Here is a 21,699-nt window from a genome sequence, read left to right as displayed (position 1 = left end):
CAATGATGATGCCAATTCTGCCTTTATTAATTTTATGAATATTTTTCAAGCAAGTGTCAATAAACAGATTCCCATTATTCAGAATAAACCTAAGCAAGGAAATCAACCCCTAAATCCCTTTGGGTTACTCCCAGTTTATGTAAATGTATTAATCATAAGAATATGCTTTATCACAGATATGTTACCAGTCCCACCGACTTCAATCGTTGCAAGTATGTAGGCCTACATTATAAGAATATACTTGTAAATGTCCTTCAGAATTCCAAATGTCAATATTATTATTTAATTATATATAATTTTAAAGTCACTGATCATTATTGAATCATTTATTGAATGCTAATCCCAATTCCCTATTCCTCTCTTATGTCACAGAAAATTCATATATATTCGTTTGAACGACCAGGTGTGAATTAGAACATATTTATTTCCTTCACGGTGCATGGATTTCTATGGGTATGGTTAGGTGTTATGTAAGGGTGTAGCTGGGTGAATGGTGTGATCCACGGGTGTGTCATTCATGGTCAGTCGCGGCACCGGGACAACATCCTAAAAAATCAGTCTTTGGCTCAGCGTATAATGCACCTTCTGTCAATATGATACAGTGCGATGCGGCTCAAGGCTCCTCGGCAGCAGCCCCTGCAACCAAAGCTGATTTACAAGAGTTATTAGCAGTTTTTGCATCTAGCTTTGACGAAAAATTGAGCAAAACGAGGTCTGAGTTTGTAAAGCAAGGCAGTCTCTGGCCGAGAAGATGAAAGACACCACAAAGACAAAGTGGCGGAGGGAAGGAAATCAGCAGCAGTACCAGTTTAATCAGCAAGTGTCAGCTAAGTCTTCCTCGTTGGTTCTGTTATTTTTAGGCCTACTCACATGGTATCGAAATAGTTGAAAATAGTTTATTTGTCCAGTTTTAACACCACATCTTCTTTAACCTTCACTTAAGTTCCATTGTTGGGCCGGTGGGAGGTCCCACCGGCGCCCAAATACACTGTCAGAACCCATGAAGTGTGTTCAAGTTGTGATTTTGTATTAGATGTCCGAGTTTTCATAGAAAACTGGTTAGGGAAGAAATTCAAATATGTTCGTTTGAACGACCAGGTGTGAATTAGAACGATTTATTTTCTTCATGGTGCATGGATTTCTATGGGTATTGTTAGGTGTTACGTAAGGGTGTAGCTGGGTGAGTGGTGTGATCCACGGGTGTGTCATTCACGTCAGTCCCGGCACTGGGACAACATCCTAAAAATAACAAATGGGAATCTAAGGTTAATGTTGGATTGTTTATTTGGTTGTCTTTCCTCATGTAGAGAGATCAAGGATTTGATCGCCTCTGCCCTAGAAGACGTTCAAGAAGAGTCTGGAGTGAAGGCTACTCTGAAGAAAGCCGAGAAGCTACTGGACAATAGGCAGAAACTGATTTGTATCGCTGACACAAGTCCGTACGGGTGGGCTATAGTGCCTGAATACGAGGCCCACGAGGTCGCCGATGATGAGAGTGATGACAACAAGATCACGAGAGCAGAAAACCAGGCCGGGCGGAAAGTCAAGCAGAAGGAGATGGTGGCTTCCAGTCAAGCCAAAAGGTTCAAGGGGGATCAGCTTTTGGCCGGTTACGGCACTGGTGGTAGCAGTCATCTTTTTCGCCGAGCAAGCTCACTTTCACCATTCAACCAAAGTGCCACTCGATCCTACACAGGGAGAGGAGCCTGCTTCATATGCGGCAGTTTTAACCACTGGAAAGCCACTTGCCCAAAGTGCAGAGCTAGTGCAACCTCCGCCTCCAGTGCTTCACAATGAAGTTAAGTTGAATGATGTATGTATGCTTGAAAGTATAGATGGCCAGTTTCTTTACGTAGATAATTTTTGTGAATACGAAGAAAACAGGGAGTACTTCCTATTAAAGTAGCAGGCAGATTGGCAAACTATTTCTGTTTTGGGCCGAGCATTTTGGTACCAGATTTCATTCTCTACACTATAAAAATTGGTTACGTGATCCCATTTATTACGCAGCCGGCCAGAATGTTTTCACAAAATGATAAATCTGCTTTATCTCATGCAGAATTTGTACAGCAAGCCATTACGGAATTACTTCATCTCGGTACTGTAAAAAGATATAAAATCCACCTAAAGTAGTTAATCCACTCACGGTTTCAGAACAAAACAACGGTAAGAAGCACCTTATCTTGGATTTAAGGTTAGTTAACGAACATCTTTGAAAGATTTCGGTTAAGTATGAAGATATGCGCACAGCGATGGTTTTCCTCAAAAAAAGGAGGCTATGTGTACAAGTTTGATCTCAAGTCAGGATATCATCATGTAGATATGTGCCAGGCACATAGAGAATACTTAGGATTTGCGTGGGTGTTCAACGGCTCTTTTGAATTTTTCAGATTCAAGCAGCTTCCATTCGGTCTCTCATCTGCTCCATGTATATTACGAAGTTACATGTAGTTAGGCCTCTTGTGAAGAAATGGAGAAGCGAGGATAAGTTCATTGTAGTTTTCTTGGATGACGGGCTCGGATTTGCTAATGCACATTCAGAGGCGTTAAAGCTTAGCTCCCAAGTAAAGGAAGATATTATAGCTTCGGGTTTTGTACCAAATGTGTAAAAAAGTATAGGGTTACCAGTTTCAAAGATTGAGTGGTTAGGATACGATATCGATCTTTCGGATGGTTATATATCGATCCCAGGGAGGCGGATTTCAGATATAGTTAACACAATAGATAGTATACTGTCCGGAAAACGATCGCCGGTTTGTATCAATGCACGAATGTTGGCCAGTATTGTAGGAAAAGTCATGTCAACCAGCCTATTTACAGGTAACATTGCCAGGGTTATGACCAAAGCTCTCCATGTGTGTATAGAATCCAGAAGTTCCTGGGCAGGGACAGTATCCCTATCTTTTGAAGCCATAGACGAGTTAAAATTCTTGAAGAAAAATGTCGAAGGTTTTGTTGTAGGGCCTTGTGCAGATTGCTCGAGGATTGTATTTTCAGATGCCAGTGGTTCAGGTTTCGGTGGTTATGTAGTTGACATGGCCAAGACAGTGTCTCACGGTTTGTGGAACAAGAATGAAGCTCAGAGTAGTACGTAGAGAGAGCTCAAAGCTGGTGAGTTAGCACTGAAGGCGTTGGCCCCCAAGCTGTCCTGGCGAAGGACTAAATGGTTTACCAATAACCAAGCAGTAGAGAAGATTGCAGTATGTGGTAATATGAAGAGCGAGTTACAAGAGTTGGCTTTGGCCATTTGCAAGACGTGTTTGGAATATAATATTCAGCTTGACATGGAGTGGGTCCCCTGTTCAGAGAATGAAAAGGCAGACAAACTCAGTTGAATTATAGACAATGATGATTGGAGCATTTCTGACGAAGTGTTCAAATATTTCGATGGTTTATGGGGACCTCATTCTATAGACAAAGTTACAGCGTTTGAATTCCAGATTTTGGAACCCGGGTACTGAAGCTATAGATGCTTGTACTCGAGATTGGAGTAACGAGAACAATTGGCTTGTTCCCCCAATATCATTAATTCCTCGAGTGCTACTGCACATGGCAGATACCAAGTCAGTTGGTACCTTGATATGTCCATGCTGGTACTCGGCACCTTTTTGGCCCCTGCTCTTTCCAGATGGTTATAATCCAACTAGAGCAGTGGAGGATATTTATGAAATGGCAACATATCCGGGATTGTTTATCCCAGGTAGAGGCGGGTAGTGAAGAATTTATAAGGTTGAATTATTTGGTGTTAAAACACTCTTACGTACTTGATCCTTGCTAATAGCATTCAACTCTGAGCTCAAGCCAGGTTATATTCAGCAAAGGAATCTGGGATCGAAGGCAACCAGGGAGTAGTCTGGAGTTAGGGGAACTAGCGTTACAACTCCCTGCAGTCATGTTAAATGCAAGCGCCAGCTCCATGGTGGGTGCTTATGCCAGAGCGCTTAGGAGATGGGTTGATTGGGCAACTAAGTATAGTAAGCCCTCAGTTCCAGCTAATCCGTTTCATTTTGCTCTTTATTTAGTTCATTTGAGTAAATTTCCGAAATCGCCTGCTCCCATCACCAAGGCAGTGGCAGCTATTTCTTGGGCTCACAAACTAGCTGGAGTAAATGATATTTCATCTTCCCTAGTTTTGTTTACTGCCGAGGGTATTAAAAGGTCTCTTGCTAAACCAGTTATAAAAAAGGAGCCCATGTCTATAGACATCCTCAAGCAGATGGTCGACAAATATATCGGGCCTAATGGTCATAATGTGGCTAATTTATTGAATGTAAGAATGGTCACAGTGTGTTTAGTGGCATACGCTGTTTTTTTGCGTTTTAACAAGTTATCTCAAGTGAAGCTGGAGCATGTAGTTTTCACCTCAACTGGCTTGAAATTGTTTCTACTATCTAGGATAACCGACGTACAGAAGTTGTAGATCGGTACTTGTTGGCAACGCATTGTTGGCATTCGCCATATTGTCTGGTAGAAATGCTGAAATCTTATATTGCTGCTGCTGTCGTACAGCAGAGCAAGAGAACTGATTTTGGATGCCATTAAACCTTTTGTGGATGATGTTTCACATTTCGGAGTTCATAGCCTGCGGGCAGGAGGTGCCACTGTTGTGGCCGATGGTGGTATCCCCGATCGCTTATTTAAGCGACATGGTAGATGAAAATCGGAAAGTGCAAAAGACGGGTATGTTTATGATTCTGATAACAATTTGGGGTTATGATTTGTCAGTTATCACGGCTGTTGAAAGGTCGTCATGATTGGCTTAGATGTAAGAAATCTATGGTTTTCAATTAGTTCTTAAGTTACACTTGTCTTGCGGTTATAAGATGGATTTGAATTGATTTGTATCAATAAGATATTTTGTCTTATTCATCCTGGAGTTAACTACTTTGTATTGTATCTTGATCAGTCCTTATTCACTATTTGGCTCATGGAAGTGTGAAATATGAATTAACAAATGGAAGCTTTTTGAATGTTCCCTATTAACCCTAATTCCTTACACTATGTGCGGGTTGGATTATGATCTGGAAGATTGACGGTTGTTAGGATTGAAAGGGGATGCACAAAGCATAGTGGTGTCTGACACTAAGCTATACTGCATAAGTTCAGACCTACGCTTCTCATCCTTTAAAAAAAAAGAGAAGAGGGTGAGGTTTTTCCTAGCTGGCAGTATACCGGTTGCTTTGTTCGGATTTTTTTGCGGTTGGGAGTAGATTTATCGGAGTGGACTTGTAAGTTAGTTGAGATTGTGAGGTCCCACCGGCACCCAAATACACTGACAGAACCCATGAAGTGTGTTCAAGTTGTGATTTTGTATTAGATGTCAGAGTTTTCATAGAAAACTGGTTAGGGAAGAAATGAAGTTCTTGATATTGTCAGTAACTTACCTTACGAAATGAGTGCAGGTTTTGATCTGATTAATAGCTCATTAATCAAACAGGTGAACCATGCAATCTCTGTGCCCATGACATTTGTCATAAATCCTTCTATCTCGACTGGCGTAGTACCTGATGACATGAAGATTGCTAGGGTGACCTCCATTTTGAAACATGGTGATTGAACTATTATCAGTAATTACAGACCAAGACTGCACTTACTTCATTTTCTAAAATTATCGAACGAGTTATTTACAAACATACGATGCAGTTCTTAGATAAGTACAATATATTATCTAATGACCAGTATGGATTTCGTGCAAATCGTTCAACTACACATGCCGGTACTCAACTTATTATTTAAAGTATCTACTGATTTAGATGATTCTTTATCAACAACTGGTATTTTTCTGGACCTCTCCGAGGCCTTTGATACAGTTGATCATGATAAACTTTTGTTTAAAGTAGAATATTACGGAATTTGAGGAGTGGCCTTGTAATGGATCAGAAATTACCTGTCTAACCGTCAGCAATTTTTATCCATTCATGGTACCCAATCTCTTCCTCCTAATCTATACTGTGGAGTACATCAGGGTTATTCGTAACTGGGGACCCCCACTCGACAAGCACTGCTTCTTGGGGCCCCCACTCGACAAGCACTGCTTCTTGGGGCCCCCACACGACAAGCACTGCTTCTTGGGGCCCCCACATGACAAGCACTGCTTCTTGGGGCCCCCACATGACAAGCACTGCTTCTTGGGGCCCCCACACGACAAGCACTGCTTCTTGGGGCCCCCACATGACAAGCACTGCTTCTTGGGGCCCCCACACGACAAGCACTGCTTCTTGGGGCCCCCACATGACAAGCACTGCTTCTTGGGGCCCCCACACGACAAGCACTGCTTCTTGGGGCCCCCACATGACAAGCACTGCTTCTTGGGGCCCCCACTCGACAAGCACTGCTTCTTGGGGCCCCCATCCACATGTAGACACTTTGTGAAACTGTTTTGTAGAGTAACATTATGTGGAAAATAAATGAACTGAGCAAAACTAAGAACTAGAGTCTTTTGTCTGGGAAATTCAAATTATGTTCACTTGCAATCAGATTTAACTCCAGATTTTATTCATATTTAACTTGCAAAAGGCTCATTGAAGAGATGTTGGTATTGGTGTCTGATAGACAGTGGCATAACAGGGAGGGGGCCACAGGTTCACATGCCCCCAAGAGAAAGTCCAGGACCTTACCCCACAGGATCTCTCAATTTGAAACTTGAAATGCCATGAATGTAAACCGGTATTTGCTTTCAGTGCATCCTTGAAAAAATGTGTGCGCTCCTCTGGGTACCCCCTGCCTAACCTGTACACTTTTTGCAGAGTTGTTTTGTAGTTTAGAATTCTGTTAAACAATGGCTGATACTCAGACAAGGGTGTCCCCTCATTGCCCTTAGAAATTTTACCTACTTTTAGTAAGTTATGCTGTGACATTTTTTGACATTGTTTCATCTTCTGTCTTATTTTCATCAGTAAGACAACTTGAAGTGGTATTCAAGGAGCTGGCAATATGGCGGACGGATCCGTTTCGACATTACCACCAGAGTGGGACTTCATCATCGTAGGGGCTGGTATTGCTGGCCTGACTGCTGCCTACCGACTCCAGCAACAAAAGCCAGGGTGCAAAGTTCTGGTTGTAGAGGCTAAAGGTTTGTATTAAATCTTTTGTTCAATCTCTTTCTCAGCCACTACTGGGAATGCCTGACATCATACAGAGTAACAGTGCTGCATTTTTATTGGTAGGTTTAATTTAGGCTTACATGCAGGTGTGCTATTAGATTGGGTCCATGTGCACTGAAATGCATGGTGGCCTCAATGTAATGGCAGTATTATTGCTCTTTGGGCTGCTTGCATACATGTAAGTCCTCTTTGCTAGTGGAAAAAAGAAAGGTCACACAGGCAGATAAGTGCCCTGTGCATTGTGTGCATGCAAAGACCGTACAGTTTTGTACACTCTCAGATGAAAATTAGAGTGTGTTAACGTGTGTTAGCTCCAACCCCCAAGAGACACTGCAACAAAGATGGGCCAGCAGACCCTGGTAAGCTTGGCAGTTGAGTGTTTAGACACCTGCATCAGTAAGCAGGAGGTTGTGGGTGGGAGTCTGATCTGAGTCACTTCTTCAATTTTATCACAAGCCCTTGGGTAACACCTTGAGTACGGTTCATAAATGCATGCATCACCAATATAAATTAATATCCACCCAATGTAAAAATTGCTGGATTCACCGATTGACCGAGCTGCTTAAGCACAGAATTTGCTTAAACCCTTGACAACGGGAATTATTTTCCGAAATCCGACTCCAAGAATTCCAGCCTCGCTTGCCACAAAGGCCACCTGCCAAACTGCAAATTCTCAGTTTGTGGCCCTGCGTGCTCTGCATGCTTTGAATTACACAGTGAAAAGGCTCATTGTTGGATGGCATGCGGCTCTACTCACGCTTCCACATTCCCGTTGCCTCTTTTCAAAGTGGGGACTATAGTGAGGCTGGTGATTATGATGCAAATTTGGTCTTTTCATTTCTGGGCTACATACAAAGGCCAATCACCATATATACAAGAGCCAGGGTCTGCCTCCTTTCACCGTGTTTGCTCGAGCATGGGCCGAGAATAATAGCTGAAAAGCAGGTTGGGGATCTCAATTTTTACAGCGGCTCTTACCGTCTACCGGCGCGAAGGGGTTAAGCATAAAAAATCCTTGCTAACCAAAAGACAGGTAAATACATTCCAAAACAATATACATCATAAGAAGTTTTGGCTGGTAACCTGATTTGTCAAGCAAGGTTTTTCATGATTAAAAAATGTTTTGCTTAAGCAGCTCTATGAAATTAGCCCCAGCTGAAGCTAACGTATGATTCATCATAGTGCTCTTCTGTTTAATCGGTGCTATTCCAGACCGTGTAGGAGGTTGAACACTCACAACTGAGCTGGAAGGAGCTTATGGGAAGGATGTCTGGGACCTAGGTGGCCAGTGGGTTGGAAGGTAAACATTCACTGATTAATCGTTTATTTCAGTGGGCTAGAATTTTTGGCCACATTTTCATGCTTTTTTTTTACTTATAAAGGAAGAGGTGAATTACAGTAACTATCGTGAAAGTTCATCCATTCTCAGACTTAACACTTCAAATAGACATCTCAGCTTCCTTGTCATACAGTGAGTTGTCAGGAGATTATTCACTTGAAGTACTAGTCAGTAAAGTATTAGTCAGTGTTCTCCACAGCTCTTATCAATGGTGCCTCACCACGTATGATGTCAGTCATGTACTTTATGCATTACATTAGCAGTGCTGGGGGCGTAAAGAATCTGATAGAAGCAGAAGGTGATTCCAACAACAGCTTCAGGATAAAAGTATTGCATGCTTATCTGTCTTTCCCTTAAGGCCCCCCACCTCCTCTGTACCCCTACTTCCCACCCTCCTAGCTCCAATCCTATATTATGCAACACTGCACTCCCTGCCCTACACCCTACCTGGCATCCCCCCTTACAGGCACCACTTGCTGCCCCATCCCCCTATACATATCCACACTGTACTCCCTGCCCTGTCAAATACCTGACCCCGCACTCCTCTACAATGACAGCTAGATGGACTGTCCTCACTTCTCCAGTCCTCATCCCTTTCTGCCCTGCACTGCCTTCCCTGCATACTTCCTCGCACCTCTCCTCCCATTCTTATGTCCACATCACTCCTTGGGGGATATCATCAGTTGCCTACTTCGCAGCCTCCTCCTACTCCCACATATTCCCCACTGTTCTTCAATCTTCACTCCTTCAAGGCAACCCACATTGACTTTTCACTATCCCCCCGCCCGCTGCAGTCCACCCCCCCATCTGCAACCATGCCCTGAAATTCAATTCTTGCTTCAGAATTGAATGATTGTATTCTTCTCCTTTAGACATCAAAAACCTCCGTAGTTTTAGTGCTTTGAACAAAGTAAGAAAAATTAATGAAACAGACTTTGAAATATACAAGACAGTTGTCCAATATGTTTCATTTCCTTCGTAAATCTGTGTTCATTATCTTATTATTATTTGCCAATTACTGTATAAAGTATTGTTTCACCCTCCGTAATTTTGTGCAAGGAGTGTCTAGTTCTGACAGATATGGCACGGTATAAATATACATTATTTTCATCATTATTAAATATCTGTAGTATGCCTTTATGGGTGAACATACATTTATGCATGTGATCAAATTATATTTGGAACAGTCAGACATGTTTTTTCTTAATTGAGGGTGGAGCTCAGCAAATTTCCAAGTTACTGGTAGACAAGATAGGCCAGGAGCAAGTGCTACTTGGCCAGCCTGTAGAACACATTGACCAACAGGAGGCTGACAAGGTCACCGTGGTTACTGCTTCAAGCAAAGCATTCAGCTGTCAGTATGTGGTCGTTGCCGCACCCCTTCATTGCTCAAGTAAGTTATGCTAACCTAAACTCTTGAAATTAGAGTTGGTGAGAAAAATGCCTGCTCCAATTTGTTCTTTTTCAAAGCACAAAGTTGTTAAAATCAGGTCACGCTTGGCATGAAGGTGAATATGACTAGCAAAATAATTGTATTTTTTCATCAAAGTTGGAATGGGTTAACGTATTTGCAGAGCAGACGCTGCTCTGAAATGTCAAATTCAGAATTTGCATTTCCTTAAAGGGGAGTATAAACCAGCCTGTACATTTGTAGTTTATTTTGTTCTAGTTGTCATCAACTACACCCCTGCCAAGCCATTCAGCAGGATCAATCTGGCACAGCTGTCTCCGATGGGACATATCATCAAGTTCATTGTCACATATCAAACGGTGAATAAATAAATTATCTCTCTTCCGGGGGAGGGGAGCACATTCAATTACACAATACTTTGCATGCATATGCATATCATAAACAATAAAGTATACAGGGTATGCCAATACATGTACTTGCATACTTATTGTGCCATAGAACGCACCCCTGGTCTTCTGAATCTTTGACAGTAATTAATTTTCAAATATTCTACCATTGAAAGCGATACCATGTTAATTAAGTAACTGTGAGCATGTCATTCCATTAAGACATCTTCATTTGTGAACTGTAGTTTAAAGATGACATGTTGATTCGTTGTCTGTTAGAAAGACAGTACCTGTTAGCTTACATCTTGTCTTTCACCTCTGCTTGCTTGTTTTAATATGTACATCGATCTCGGCAACCATAGTAATGTAGCTCAGGTTAGTAATTACTGAGAAAATCCAGGCCATACAGTCTCAGTTTCCTTTTTAGGCTTTTTGGAGGGAGGATGGTTTTTCTGGTGAAATTGTCAGCAATGGGAGTAAACCAACTATTGAAGGTCTCAGCTCAGGCCCTCTCCAACTCACCTACAATTGCACGACATCCAACGGCAACCCTGCCATTGTTGGATTCTATGCCAACAGTAGAGAGTGGAGTCACATTGAAGTAAGTTGCATTTCTTCTTCGTGGAGAAAAAAAAGAGAATTTCTCTTATTTTTGGAAACCATTTGATCAGTGACCCTTAAAGTCCTCTTTACTCCTTGTTTCTGCCAAAGGTAAATGGAAGCATTTTTTTTCTTCCTCAAAAACAGCCCCAACCAGAAAGCAAGCTGTTTTGGACTCCTTAGCCGAGTTCCTTGGCAAGAGACCCACTGGACTACTGTGAAAAGGTCAGTATACATTGTGGTTGTTTGCGAGCAATCAGCAATATGATTGCCTCCCCCATGTCTTCCCAACCCCTTGTAGAACCCACATACATGTGCCATATTGCAGGTTTCGCTTGGCTTCCAAGTTGGTGCCTGCACTTTCAGAAACCCGTAGTTTCATTAGTGGAAAAAAAAACGCAAGTGAATAAATCCAACTGTTTGATTGTTCTCTTTTTCCAGGACTGGGCACTGGAGTCTGACAATGGTGGCTGCCCTGTCAATATTATGACACCAGGAGCAATGACCTTTCACAGTGGGCTCAGGACTCCATTTTTCAGGTTGCTGACTTAACACTGAACACAGCTCCTATATTTCCCACATGGACTTAGGGTCTTGAAATTGCCCTTTGTATTGTTGTCCGTATGACCCCTGACATAGTAGGGGGTCAACTCAATGTGATACACGAGTAGGCACTTTATTGCTTAACTGGGACTAGACATATCTGACTGTAGGGAAGGCAGTGCTGGTATGGTGCATAGCATAAAATACCGAGTCAGTAGCTAAGCTTACTGTTTTACGGTAGTTCAGTTTGGTGTCCTACAAAGTTCAGCATAAATTTAGACCCGGAAAAGGGTCTAGGGCTTGATGGTAGCTTAGTGTTGCTCTGATTGAAACTGCACCATGATGCAACATATTTATCCCTTGAACTACCAGTTCTGAGGATGAATATCTGAGTCTTCCGAATCCATGTTGCTCCTATAAAAGGCTGTCTTCCCCCGCCCCTTCCTTTTCCAGGGTGCATTGGGCTGGAACAGAAACAGCCACACACCACACGGGTTTCATAAATGGCGCAGTGCAGTCCGGGATGCGGGCAGTGGACGAGGTCCTAAGACGTCTTGAACCTCACCGCCAAGCGGATTGGTTACTGATTTGTTACTGATGTCTCGACAACCAGAGGAAAACTCATTGGTACGGTGAAGAGGTTGGAAAATGGAAGCGGCGATTGTTCATTGGGGGCGCCATTGGAGTGGCTGTAGTCACCGCACTTACGGTGAAAAGATGGGGCCTCAAAGGGACTGCTACTTATATTCTGAGTGCATTCCAAGCTTGAAATAGTTACGGGACTTGAGAATTCCAAACACAGTACCACAAATCACCAGGAGCTGCCGAGGTTGCTGATTGGCCTATCTGAGGAGAGTTACATCAGAGTCCACTCTTGACTCCATTTGCACAGAGTGTGTCAAGAACTGCAGTGTACAGTATGTATGAGGCAAAGGTCTTGCTTCATACAAGCAAGATGGGAAATGGAAATAAGTAACCCCCAAGAAAAATTCACTTTATTGCGAGGAATACGAGGTAATTACAGAGCCAGTGATGTTTTAAGTTGTGTTCTTTGTCAAACGCCAAACTATGTGTAATTTTGCATTAAATTTCTTGTTCTGCAGTGACTCTCAAAATATCACAAAAATGGCAGGTATCCCAAATTAGACTCTTCTTTTTGTCCAAAAAAAAATCACCTTAGTTGTCCTCATATACATACTTTGTTAATTAATTAGTACTTTTTGTCACAATTACCAAAATCTCATTCTGATTTTGTATCAGTTTGTCATTTTTCCTTTTGTCTGGAAAAAATATCACCATAATTGTCATTATACATGTACGCATATTTTATTAATCAGAACTTTTTGTCACAGTTACCAAAATCTTATTTTTCTATCAGTTTGTCATTTTTCCAAAATGCATTTAGCTCTATAATATCCAGTGCCATTGAAAAAATTCACGAATTAACTCAATTACCTCATAAATGCTAGATAATTTGTATTTATAAAATTCTTGGCATTGTGTGATATTATCATAGGAAAATGAAAAATGAATTATTTTTTCGCCGTTATCTTGAAAGTGATTTGATAATTTCATTCAGAGTTCATGAAACTCTGGCATTTGTACCATAAAGCTATATTTTTGTTTATAGCTCTTACCTAACAAACAAAATAGGTGATTTATATCTGTGCAGAGATTCAGATGGTTTCACCAGTCTTTATTTTTTAGCTGCGTTATATTTGTAGTGATTTTTAAGTAAAAGAAACACATTCATTTGGTAACTTGATTGCATCCGGAGATTTTTATTTTAACAAGTTTGTTTATTTACAAAAAAAATCCCAATTTTTATGCCAGTGCATAACAAACCAATTTATACAAATACTATAACCAGTCTGAACATGGTCTCCATGGTAATATACAATAGTTACATGCAAGGTCTGCCCTATCAACACAGCTGTACTCCGACTTGCTCGTTTGCTTTATTTTTCAAACGACCTTACCTTTTTAAAATATCGAACCGACTTATTGAAGAATCTATTAACTGTGTTCAATTATGTCTTCTGTAACTTAACAAGTAGCACATAAATTTACTTTACAAAATTTACTTACTCGTGCAAATTCTGTGTACTGGACCCATATTTCAATAATGAATTTTGCTCTAAAAAGCACCCCAGGAAAATACCATCACTTTCCAACAAATTGCACTTTAATGATGCAAGAGGCATATTGGGAAAAATCTAAAATGACGAGGCGTATATTGAAAATGTGTCCATTATTGCTATGATGGGAAGGGGCCTTGTCTACAGATATGCATTGATAGATAAGGTGGCCATTTTATGAGGGGATGAAAACTTCTGTTTGAAAAAGCTACGGACCCCTCTCTGTTTTTCAGAGTGAACAAAATTCAGAAGCAAGAGTACGATATAAGACTTCAACACAAACACGGAGTTCCAAGACATGAGCAAATAACTCAGAATAATGTACCCAGTTACTAATTGCATGGCACATTTGAGGGACCCAATTTATATCTGGCATATGTATTTTTACTCCTTAGAACGTAAGAACTAACGGCGGGTATATCTTTATGTATGAATGGTAACAGTCTCCAAACCACAGGTCACATTCTGTCTGTTCAACAGTCAATTTTACCAATATCTCCCTCTCCCTGTCGCACTGATGTAAAGGACCAGGAAATGAGATAACCAATCCAAGATCTCTGTCAGCCTAATCCGTCTTCTTGGTCTGTTTGAGTAGGATGACGACCACCTGCAGGGAGGTGGCGTAGGCCTGAGCTAGCAATCCCCGTTGGTGCAGGCCAAGCAGAAGTACAAGGAACGCGGCTGGAAAAGTGCCATAAGAAATATCAGTCATTCTTAGCGTGGTAAAATTATCACATCTGAACTATTCTGGCTAAAGTAATTCATGGGCTTGAGTATTTTGATCATGAAGAAAATAAAAGCAAATAGCATAATTCCTTGTTTTAATGTTGCAATAATAAATAAACGGTAAATAAACTTCAAATTATTAATTTAAAAAATAATAAATTAGAGATAAAAATGTAAGTTTTCTTGTGCTATACCATGGACCTGCCTCATAAAAAAATGAACTGAGTCAAATCTACAACTGTAAGCTAGGCAATTCACAAAGAAACAAATGTTCATGAAATATGTTATAATGTACTAGTTAAAAATGAAATAATTCTTAAGTTTTTAATCATTTCTCTAATCATTTGTATACATATTAAATGGATCAGTCATTTGAAAAGAAGTGACTTACCTAACAAGTATGCCAAGCAGATATTAGGGATGAGGTTACCAATGAAAGCAATGACTGCCAGCACAGCAATGACCAGAATGAAGTACTGTCAACAAAGCAAAAACAACATACTGAAGGTTTCTGGTAGACATCTTGAACAGCCGTTGATGGAGGCTTTGATTCGGTAATGGTTTCTCCATTATCATATACTTTCATATAAAGGAGTCTTGTCTTTCTGAAACCAAAGCGCTTATGTCCTTGAGCAAGGCAATTTACTCCAATGGCTTTTCCAATGTGGGGAGTATTATGGATACCTATAAAGGTGGAACTAATTACACTCGGTGGCATTATAATCAGCTGGATCTAGGAAAATGTATGAGGTCATCTCTAGCAGCCTTCAATCCTCCCATTTGAAAATTGAGGACTGTTAAGATGAACTAACAGGGATGCTGACATGAAAGGTCTCAAGTTCACACATCTCTTAAACAGCTCAACTAGCTCGACTACACTGTATATTACAGCAATACCAACTGATGAACAAGTTGGTCCTACCTGTTTTTCTTCTTTCATTGTTTTCAGGCACTGGTAACTATGCATCAATGCACCCTTGGTTCTGATGAGGCTCATGCACACCTGCTGGTACTGTCGCTGATGCTCAGCTGTCCTACAATTCATACAAATAGAGGTATTGGGGTTATATAGGCTCGTCCACTTTCAACAACAAAATAAACAACTTTGAAATGGCAATTACAGAAAATATATGCTAATTACCGTAACTTGAATTGTTGTAACTACTTTAAATCGATCCCAACATCATAAACTCGTGTACGTGTACAATATTAGGTACAATGAAAAAAACTATTACATCCTGCTTGAATAGGGAAACTCTGTGTGCGCAGAATCTCTTTAATTAATGTAAAACCAACCATACAGACAAACCACTGCATCTGGCCTGTTGCAGTGAAGAAGTGACTGAATGACACTGACCATTCTGCAGGTGGACAGATGTAAGAATGGAAAACAGTGGGTCCAAGATAGCTAAACAGACGACCATGACGAGCAATGAGATGGTTGTCAGTACAGAGCATCCTGATGATGAGAGACCATAAACAAGTAGCTTCCAGTTACAAGCTTGAAAACTGAAGGGTCATTCTAATGCAGCAAGAGTGTGGCATGTACTGGAACCAACCTATGTTCACATAAAGACCCAATTCAACACAGTTGATTGATACTTCAAATACTGTAAATGTGGGCAAAATATCATACACGTAGATATTATTCCCCATGACATACTAGCTGACAACATTTGGCAACGTTCTCTAACAATTTGTCTAACTTAATAAATTTTACTTTTTGACAAGATGGTCCCTCAGACTGGACAAAATTCAGCAACCATTTAATCTCTACCTCATTCTGTTTGAAATTGTATTATGTGTTTTTAATGGTGGGTTTATTTTGGCATATTGAAGTAACATGGTGCTGTAACTTTGCAGATGCAACTCGTCTACATTTATGTACTTAAAGAGGTGAAGAAAAGTCTACACGAAAGTAGAAACTTCCAGGAGGAACCATTTTTGTGAATAATATTCAGTCCTCAAGATCATTTCTCACATTTCTCATCTCTCAGCACTGGTCTGACATGAAACTACACACAGTGCAAAACAACTTGGAATAGACATATGCTCTTTTGATATTTCCTCTTTTGCATAGCTTTTCACCGAATTGCCCAACTTGGCGGTCAGTTATTGTCATGAATTAGAAGTTTGGAATCTTTCCCGACTACGCCTGCACTCTGATGTAACCAAAGACCAGGGAGGAGAAAGACTGACAGGAAAAAGGCAGTGACAGCAGCTGCCATGATGACGGGCTGACTGGTCTTCCCATCGAAGCCATCGGTCTACATCGGTCACTGTTCCAATGACGCAATCTCTTCATCCTGGACATTATAACAAGAAAAAAACATTAGTTCCGAGTTACTAATCCAAGTGAAAGACTGCATACAAGGCAAACCACGATTGACCAATAGTATAATTCTGTTGGGCTGAAGCTGGGCTGCCCAACTATTGTTGGCCAGTCTCTGTACAAAATTTCTCAACCTTCTCCAACTTTATGCATTTCACACCTGACATAATTCATCTAAAATATGGCACTTTGTCTATTAAATAGTAAAAACTTGTTTCTACAGGTACAAGTTGATGTAAACAAAGTGATGTTGGCGCCTACTTGCTTACTCTGGACCTCTGTGCTGTAGCTGGGCTAGCTCAACTATAGCACTTTAGTTGGGATGGTCCAACTGTAGTTCGGAGTGATACTGCAGTTAGGGGCATAACAATTCCATTGATAAGAGGTATGATACAATTTCACATAGATAAAAAAGAATGTTAGGCCTCTTTGGGAAGAGTTTCATATACTTCTTTCATGTCTTTTTCTCTACAATGATGTATCAGCCATCAGTAAGCGATAACAGTTTTTAAGAGTTACATTTAGGAGAGACAACATCGAATCGTTCAGGCCTACTTGGAAAATGTTTTGAAAACTATGAGGGTTGAATCAGAGAAATACTGTAATTTTTTTTTTTTTTACAAAATAGGTTCCAAATTAACATTTGGACAAGTACATGTACAGTACACTGTTTTTGCAATGAATACTGAACTTTTTTTTTACAAAGGAAATCAACTCTCCTAGGCCAAAATGTTGGAGTTCGGCCTTTCGTTTCATGACGTGTTCAATTCTATATGGGGCAAAATTTTATCCCACAACTTGGTCCCAAAGTGTCTCCTCAATACAGATCCAGCCAGGGCAAAGTCATCTGATCATCTATGAAGTTTGGCTTTTTTGCGCTCTAAATAGCGCTTCCTTGCCTCTGCCACAGAGTCCTCGCTATTTCTTTTGCTGATCTGAACCCGCGTCTCTCCTGACTTCTCAGCTGTGTGAGAAAAAAAAGAGTACAGGAGTTTAGTGTTTCAAATTGAAAAGCACATTCTATCATTAATCTATAAACTTTATAATTTTGTAGAAAGGATCTCACAATAGGGCTGTTCAATAGCAGTTCTGTCAGAGAACTCCGCTTCGACAATGTCAGTTTCATCAGAAATCTTGGGTGCAAGACATCCACTCAAGAAGTACACATCAAGTTCGTGTAACCGTGGCAACAGCTCCTTAATCCACTCATACTTTGCCTGATCATTCAATGAAACAGAAAAACACTTAAGAAAGATTCTGCTTGTTGATTTGTCTTGTTGATGTTGGTCACTGCAGTCAGCAAGCAGTTTGCAGCAGGTTTCCATTTCACATTTGAGAAAAAAATTCAAAATTCACAAGAGCCACAAAATGGATCTTTTTTAATATAAGTTTAATTTGTTCATTTTTCCCCCAGTTTTGCGAGTCACCACGCCCGTGCTCCCTGCGAGTCATCACACAGACACTGATCTTGAGACTTGAGTCAACACAGGAGCCACAGGCTGGTTTGACTCTTCGGGGAAAGCAGATGACTACAACTGACAAGAAAGGAAAAAAATCTTTTGTTAATGCAGGGTCAATACAAAAGCAACCTTTGTTTGATTCAGATGGATAAAATTGGAAATTATCTAGCTCTGCGGAGGGGTGAGAGGGGAAAATATACAGATAACAGATACAGCCTGTCCTAGAGTATATCAAAAGAAAAACATCACGAAGCTATAGAGACAAGCAGCACGTTTTCGCAAAAGGCAATTACAAAAATACACCAGGAACAGCCACTAAAATGCTCAAGGATATTGGCTTGGAGTCCTTGGAAATGAGAAGGAAAATAAGAAACTCAGCCTGATTTACAAGATGGAAAATAACATGGCAGAAATACCACTCAAGGAAAAACACCATAAACAGTTTCGTCAAATCTGATCCTCTACTCAAGCCTTTGGAACTAGTTTTTCCCCCATCATCTGTTAAGGATTGGAAGGCGTTACCTGCAAACATCATTATTTGCACTTCACGAGAGATATTCAAAGATGGGTTAACAATGACATGTTTGGACAATCCACACAATGCGCAGGCTGGTGGGATGTGTCCTAACGGATATTTATTTGCCGACTCAACTGTACAGATACACCCTTTAAACCTCAAACCAACAAACCAGAACGGGAATGAAGTTTTTTATTCAGTCTGCCAAGAATATTGACACTCAAGGTGGTATCAATGAAAAGCAAGAAAGTATGGTACATTTGAACTCTGATAAGAAGAGCATTGTTCGTATAAAGTCTCGTTTATAACAGGTACAAGTTTAGGTCCCAAATCTTTGTTTTTCTTTGATAACAAAGGTACACAGACATGTACTTGTTGTAACAAGAAAAACTGTTTAATTCCCAAGGACCTTGTTAAAGAGGATTTTCAGTCATATTACTTTTGACGGTCAGTGTTCAGTTGACACGGATGTGCGTGGAAACGCTCGCCTTCAAACTCTCTCAACATTCAGAAAATGCCGATGCAAATACACAGATTCAAAAAAGCACAACAACTGATAGGGTACACTTCCTGTAATGCCTTCGCCCGTTATGTTATGTCACGTAAGAAATCTCCATAGTCGTGTTCCAATGTACACTTTTAAGTGTCAGGTATAAGTGTTCAAGTATTCACAGTGTTTAATCAGTATTTGGGACATAACCATGTTGTTACCAGACGTTTCACCTGCCACTCACAGCTTCAAGTCTACTGAAATTTACTCGGGGACTTGGAAAAAGGCTCTATTTACTAGGGGCTTCACTAAAAACTTCACAGTGACAATCTTGCATCATTATTTGGTAGCATTGTACCTTCAGTTGCCTGTTCAAGATGTTTTCCAGCTGTTTGTGGATGCTGGATGCTGTCTTAACTGCTCTCAAGTGTATGTAGTTCCTTTGGCACCATGACGAGGGAGACTCACAGGGAAAGAATCAAATCACATAAACGTCTCAATGTGATGATCTGTGAGGTTAGGGCAGGTTTTCCCTCAATAGAAACATTGACACTGATATTGTCCTGTTCAAGCAATATGAAAGAATAAAGAGGGAAAATGGTTAAAAACTGAAAAAAAGGAACTCAAATTCAGTTGCTGCACTTCTCACAGTTTTAGGAAAGAAAGCAAGAAAAGAGTACAACAGGAAATGATTTTCATATCAATCCTACTTTTGCTCTAAACTGTGTTTAACACAAAGCATTGCTGATTAACAAGCCAACCTCAAGCTTGGGGGCTGATTGCTTGAAACACCCACTTCAGTTAATGACAAGGCACTTGCAAAGACTTAATGGCAGCATGCAACCCACACCAACCTGTCAGCATAACGTCTGTACACGGCAAGGAGTGTGGCAAAGTCATTGTTGCTTCCAGCCATCTTGGCAAGTGTTGCGTGAGCCTCAATTGGCCGCTTCTTTCTGTTTCTCGGCATCTCCTGTCAAAAAAGGTTGAATACAATTATATTCTGTTTTCCTACGAGCCACTCCCACAAACTAACACCGTTACTCCATGTGGCGATTTGGGTCTCCAGGTCAGTTTCCGGGTTATGCCTGAACCTGTACCACTGTTTCATGGCAGCTGACACATCCCTCAGGTCCCCTCTCTTACTACATTTCATTATGCTGCTGTGGAAGTACAGTAAGACCAGTCACACCCCAAACAGCTGTGACCTATCAGCACATGTCTGTAAATAATGAGCTCCAGTTGGGTTTGTAGCTCTATGCTGAGAGTGACCACATGGGCCCTTAGGGGTTACTGATCTTTCAACACTCCTTACTCTGCAGTGGTTGGGGTCTAACCAATGGGAGTCTACAGGCTTGTGGTGTATGCCTGGGGTGAGGACTACATGGAATCTTTGCCAAATTAGCCCGTTGGAAAAAGTTATGACCATATTTGGTGATATGGGTAGACTTTCTTCACCTTACAGTTGCTACTTAATGGTAACTCCACCATTCCCAGGCTTGTGGCAACGCATACGCCCTTTATTGATTAGCAACTGTACGGGCAACCAAGGTTGGTGGAAAGTTCACTCTAGATTGGCAACTGGTTTGCCTGAAACTGCACTCTTAACCCATTTGTAATAAAGAGGGCGGTATTTTCATTTTAGTATTTAGCAGTTTTATTATGTTGTGTTTTGAAAGCTGAGTGAGCTTTTTAAAGACTTTGTGAATTATTCCTTTGCTAACCGTGAGTAGGTAAAAACTACTAAATAGCAAGGGAGAAGTTTCATTCCCATCTATTTACATCTCAGCCCTATAAAGCATACATTAATGTTAACACAACCTTCCATAAATCTTTCAAATCCAACAACTGGGCTACTTTCCAAATTTCAGTTTCAACTCGGGCTCAAAACCCAGCTCCAAATGTCTGTCTCTATTATCATTGTTCAATTGGTTTCTGCACAGTGCTGCATTTTGGCAGATATATGGGTTCATACCTGGTCTTATGAAGATGTTCTCCACGGAGAGCATGGCCGCTATTGGCAGCATCAACTCGTGACACTGGAGGGCACCAGAGTAGATGACGGCCCTGGCTAGGCCGGGTGGCAAGGGGTATTCAACCATCAGACTCCCAAGGGAAGTGATGCGCCCATTCCTGTCGGGTCAAATTTAAAGTTTGAATTAGTGAACTCAGAAGACAATAACTACTGTAACTCAACACAGTGGGATAAATTTCAGGGAGCTAGGTAACTGTCAAAATCATGATCACCATCATACCTGCATCACCAACTTCGTTATTATTTTCACCACCATCATTTCTATCGCAACCAGCACCACCACGCCTCAACTGTTTGCATCATTTTACTGTAACCACTAGCAAGAACATCCAATCCAGCATTTAAAGTTTATGATAGATGGCACTCATTTGTTGATTGCACCAAAGTAGTAAAGTTGTCTTAGTGCCTCAGGAAGCATTCTCTCTCCTGGAGAATCAACGTAAGGGAAGCTGTTGATATGTTGAAAGTCTGCCTTGCCCGGTTTTTTCTTTTGTTGGAAACCAAGCTTTACGTAACATCTCCTTTTATTCCAAGCATTTTAAAATCAAATGTCATTGCATTCCACCATAAGGATACATCTGAAAACGATAGCATGCTCAATAGGACCCATAAAACACCT

At 40.8% G+C, this 21,699-nt stretch overlaps 2 protein-coding genes and 1 long non-coding RNA gene across 8 annotated transcripts; 1 reads left to right on the top strand and 2 right to left on the bottom strand.

Annotated features, from left to right (window-relative positions):
• Positions 1–8,458: 8,458 nt before the first annotated feature.
• LOC147795568 (putative flavin-containing monoamine oxidase A) lies at positions 8,459–13,465 on the top strand. Of its 2 annotated transcripts, none has more exons than XM_087131622.1 (7): positions 8,459–8,769; positions 9,655–9,835; positions 10,097–10,212; positions 10,667–10,840; positions 10,987–11,064; positions 11,281–11,378; positions 11,836–13,465. In XM_087131622.1, the coding sequence occupies exons 1-5, from the start codon at positions 8,668–8,670 to the stop codon at positions 11,020–11,022; spliced, it is 609 nt and encodes a 202-aa protein (XP_086987748.1). In that variant the 5' UTR covers positions 8,459–8,667; the 3' UTR covers positions 11,023–11,064; positions 11,281–11,378; positions 11,836–13,465. The 2 variants fall into 2 exon arrangements, with proteins under 2 accessions (XP_086987748.1, XP_086987749.1); XM_087131623.1 differs by having other exon boundaries at positions 8,590–8,769; positions 10,112–10,212.
• LOC147795567 (ADP-ribosylation factor-like protein 6-interacting protein 1) lies at positions 13,144–17,736 on the bottom strand. Of its 4 annotated transcripts, XM_087131632.1 has the most exons (8): positions 17,645–17,736; positions 17,478–17,542; positions 16,840–16,927; positions 16,446–16,552; positions 15,604–15,705; positions 15,169–15,280; positions 14,638–14,722; positions 13,144–14,201 (listed from the first exon to the last, which is right to left on the bottom strand). In XM_087131632.1, exons 4-8 carry the CDS (start codon positions 16,472–16,474, stop codon positions 14,086–14,088), a joined length of 444 nt encoding a protein of 147 aa, XP_086987758.1. In that variant the 5' UTR covers positions 16,475–16,552; positions 16,840–16,927; positions 17,478–17,542; positions 17,645–17,736; the 3' UTR covers positions 13,144–14,085. The 4 variants fall into 4 exon arrangements, with proteins under 4 accessions (XP_086987758.1, XP_086987757.1, XP_086987760.1 ...); XM_087131631.1 differs by having other exon boundaries at positions 16,446–16,927; XM_087131634.1 differs by lacking the exon at positions 16,840–16,927.
• Positions 17,737–17,738: 2 nt separating this feature from the next.
• On the bottom strand, positions 17,739–21,256 carry LOC147795566 (uncharacterized). Of its 2 annotated transcripts, XR_015423749.1 has the most exons (4): positions 21,021–21,256; positions 19,900–20,018; positions 19,404–19,608; positions 17,739–17,795 (listed from the first exon to the last, which is right to left on the bottom strand). It is a non-coding gene; the product is annotated as an uncharacterized LOC147795566 (long non-coding RNA). The 2 variants fall into 2 exon arrangements; XR_015423748.1 differs by lacking the exon at positions 17,739–17,795 and having other exon boundaries at positions 19,287–19,608; positions 21,021–21,248.
• Positions 21,257–21,699: the final 443 nt, after the last annotated feature.

This window comes from Acanthaster planci, unplaced genomic scaffold, assembly GCF_054643075.1.
Source record: "Acanthaster planci isolate LZ-2023a unplaced genomic scaffold, COTS_SCS Contig4, whole genome shotgun sequence".
In the NCBI taxonomy this organism is placed as follows: domain Eukaryota; kingdom Metazoa; phylum Echinodermata; class Asteroidea; order Valvatida; family Acanthasteridae; genus Acanthaster; species Acanthaster planci.
The sequence above is the reverse complement of the archived record's forward strand: the minus strand, read 5'-3'. Positions and strand labels throughout refer to the sequence as shown.

Excerpts from the sequence above, each read along its gene's own strand:
- LOC147795567 (XM_087131630.1), bottom strand. The coding sequence starts at position 16,474 with ATGGCAGCTGCTGTCACTGCCTTTTTCCT. Across the intron at positions 15,706-16,445 it reads GCTGTCACTGCCTTTTTCCT|GATGCTCTGTACTGACAACC; the intron begins GTCAGTCTTTCT and ends TCTCATCATCAG. Across the intron at positions 14,202-14,637 it reads CTGCTTGGCATACTTGTTAG|CCGCGTTCCTTGTACTTCTG; the intron begins GTAAGTCACTTC and ends GCACTTTTCCAG.
- LOC147795568 (XM_087131622.1), top strand. The coding sequence starts at position 8,668 with ATGATGTCAGTCATGTACTTTATGCATTACATTAGCAGTGCTGGGGGC. Across the intron at positions 8,770-9,654 it reads ACAACAGCTTCAGGATAAAA|GGTGGAGCTCAGCAAATTTC; the intron begins GTATTGCATGCT and ends TTCTTAATTGAG. Across the intron at positions 10,841-10,986 it reads GAGAGTGGAGTCACATTGAA|CCCCAACCAGAAAGCAAGCT; the intron begins GTAAGTTGCATT and ends CCTCAAAAACAG.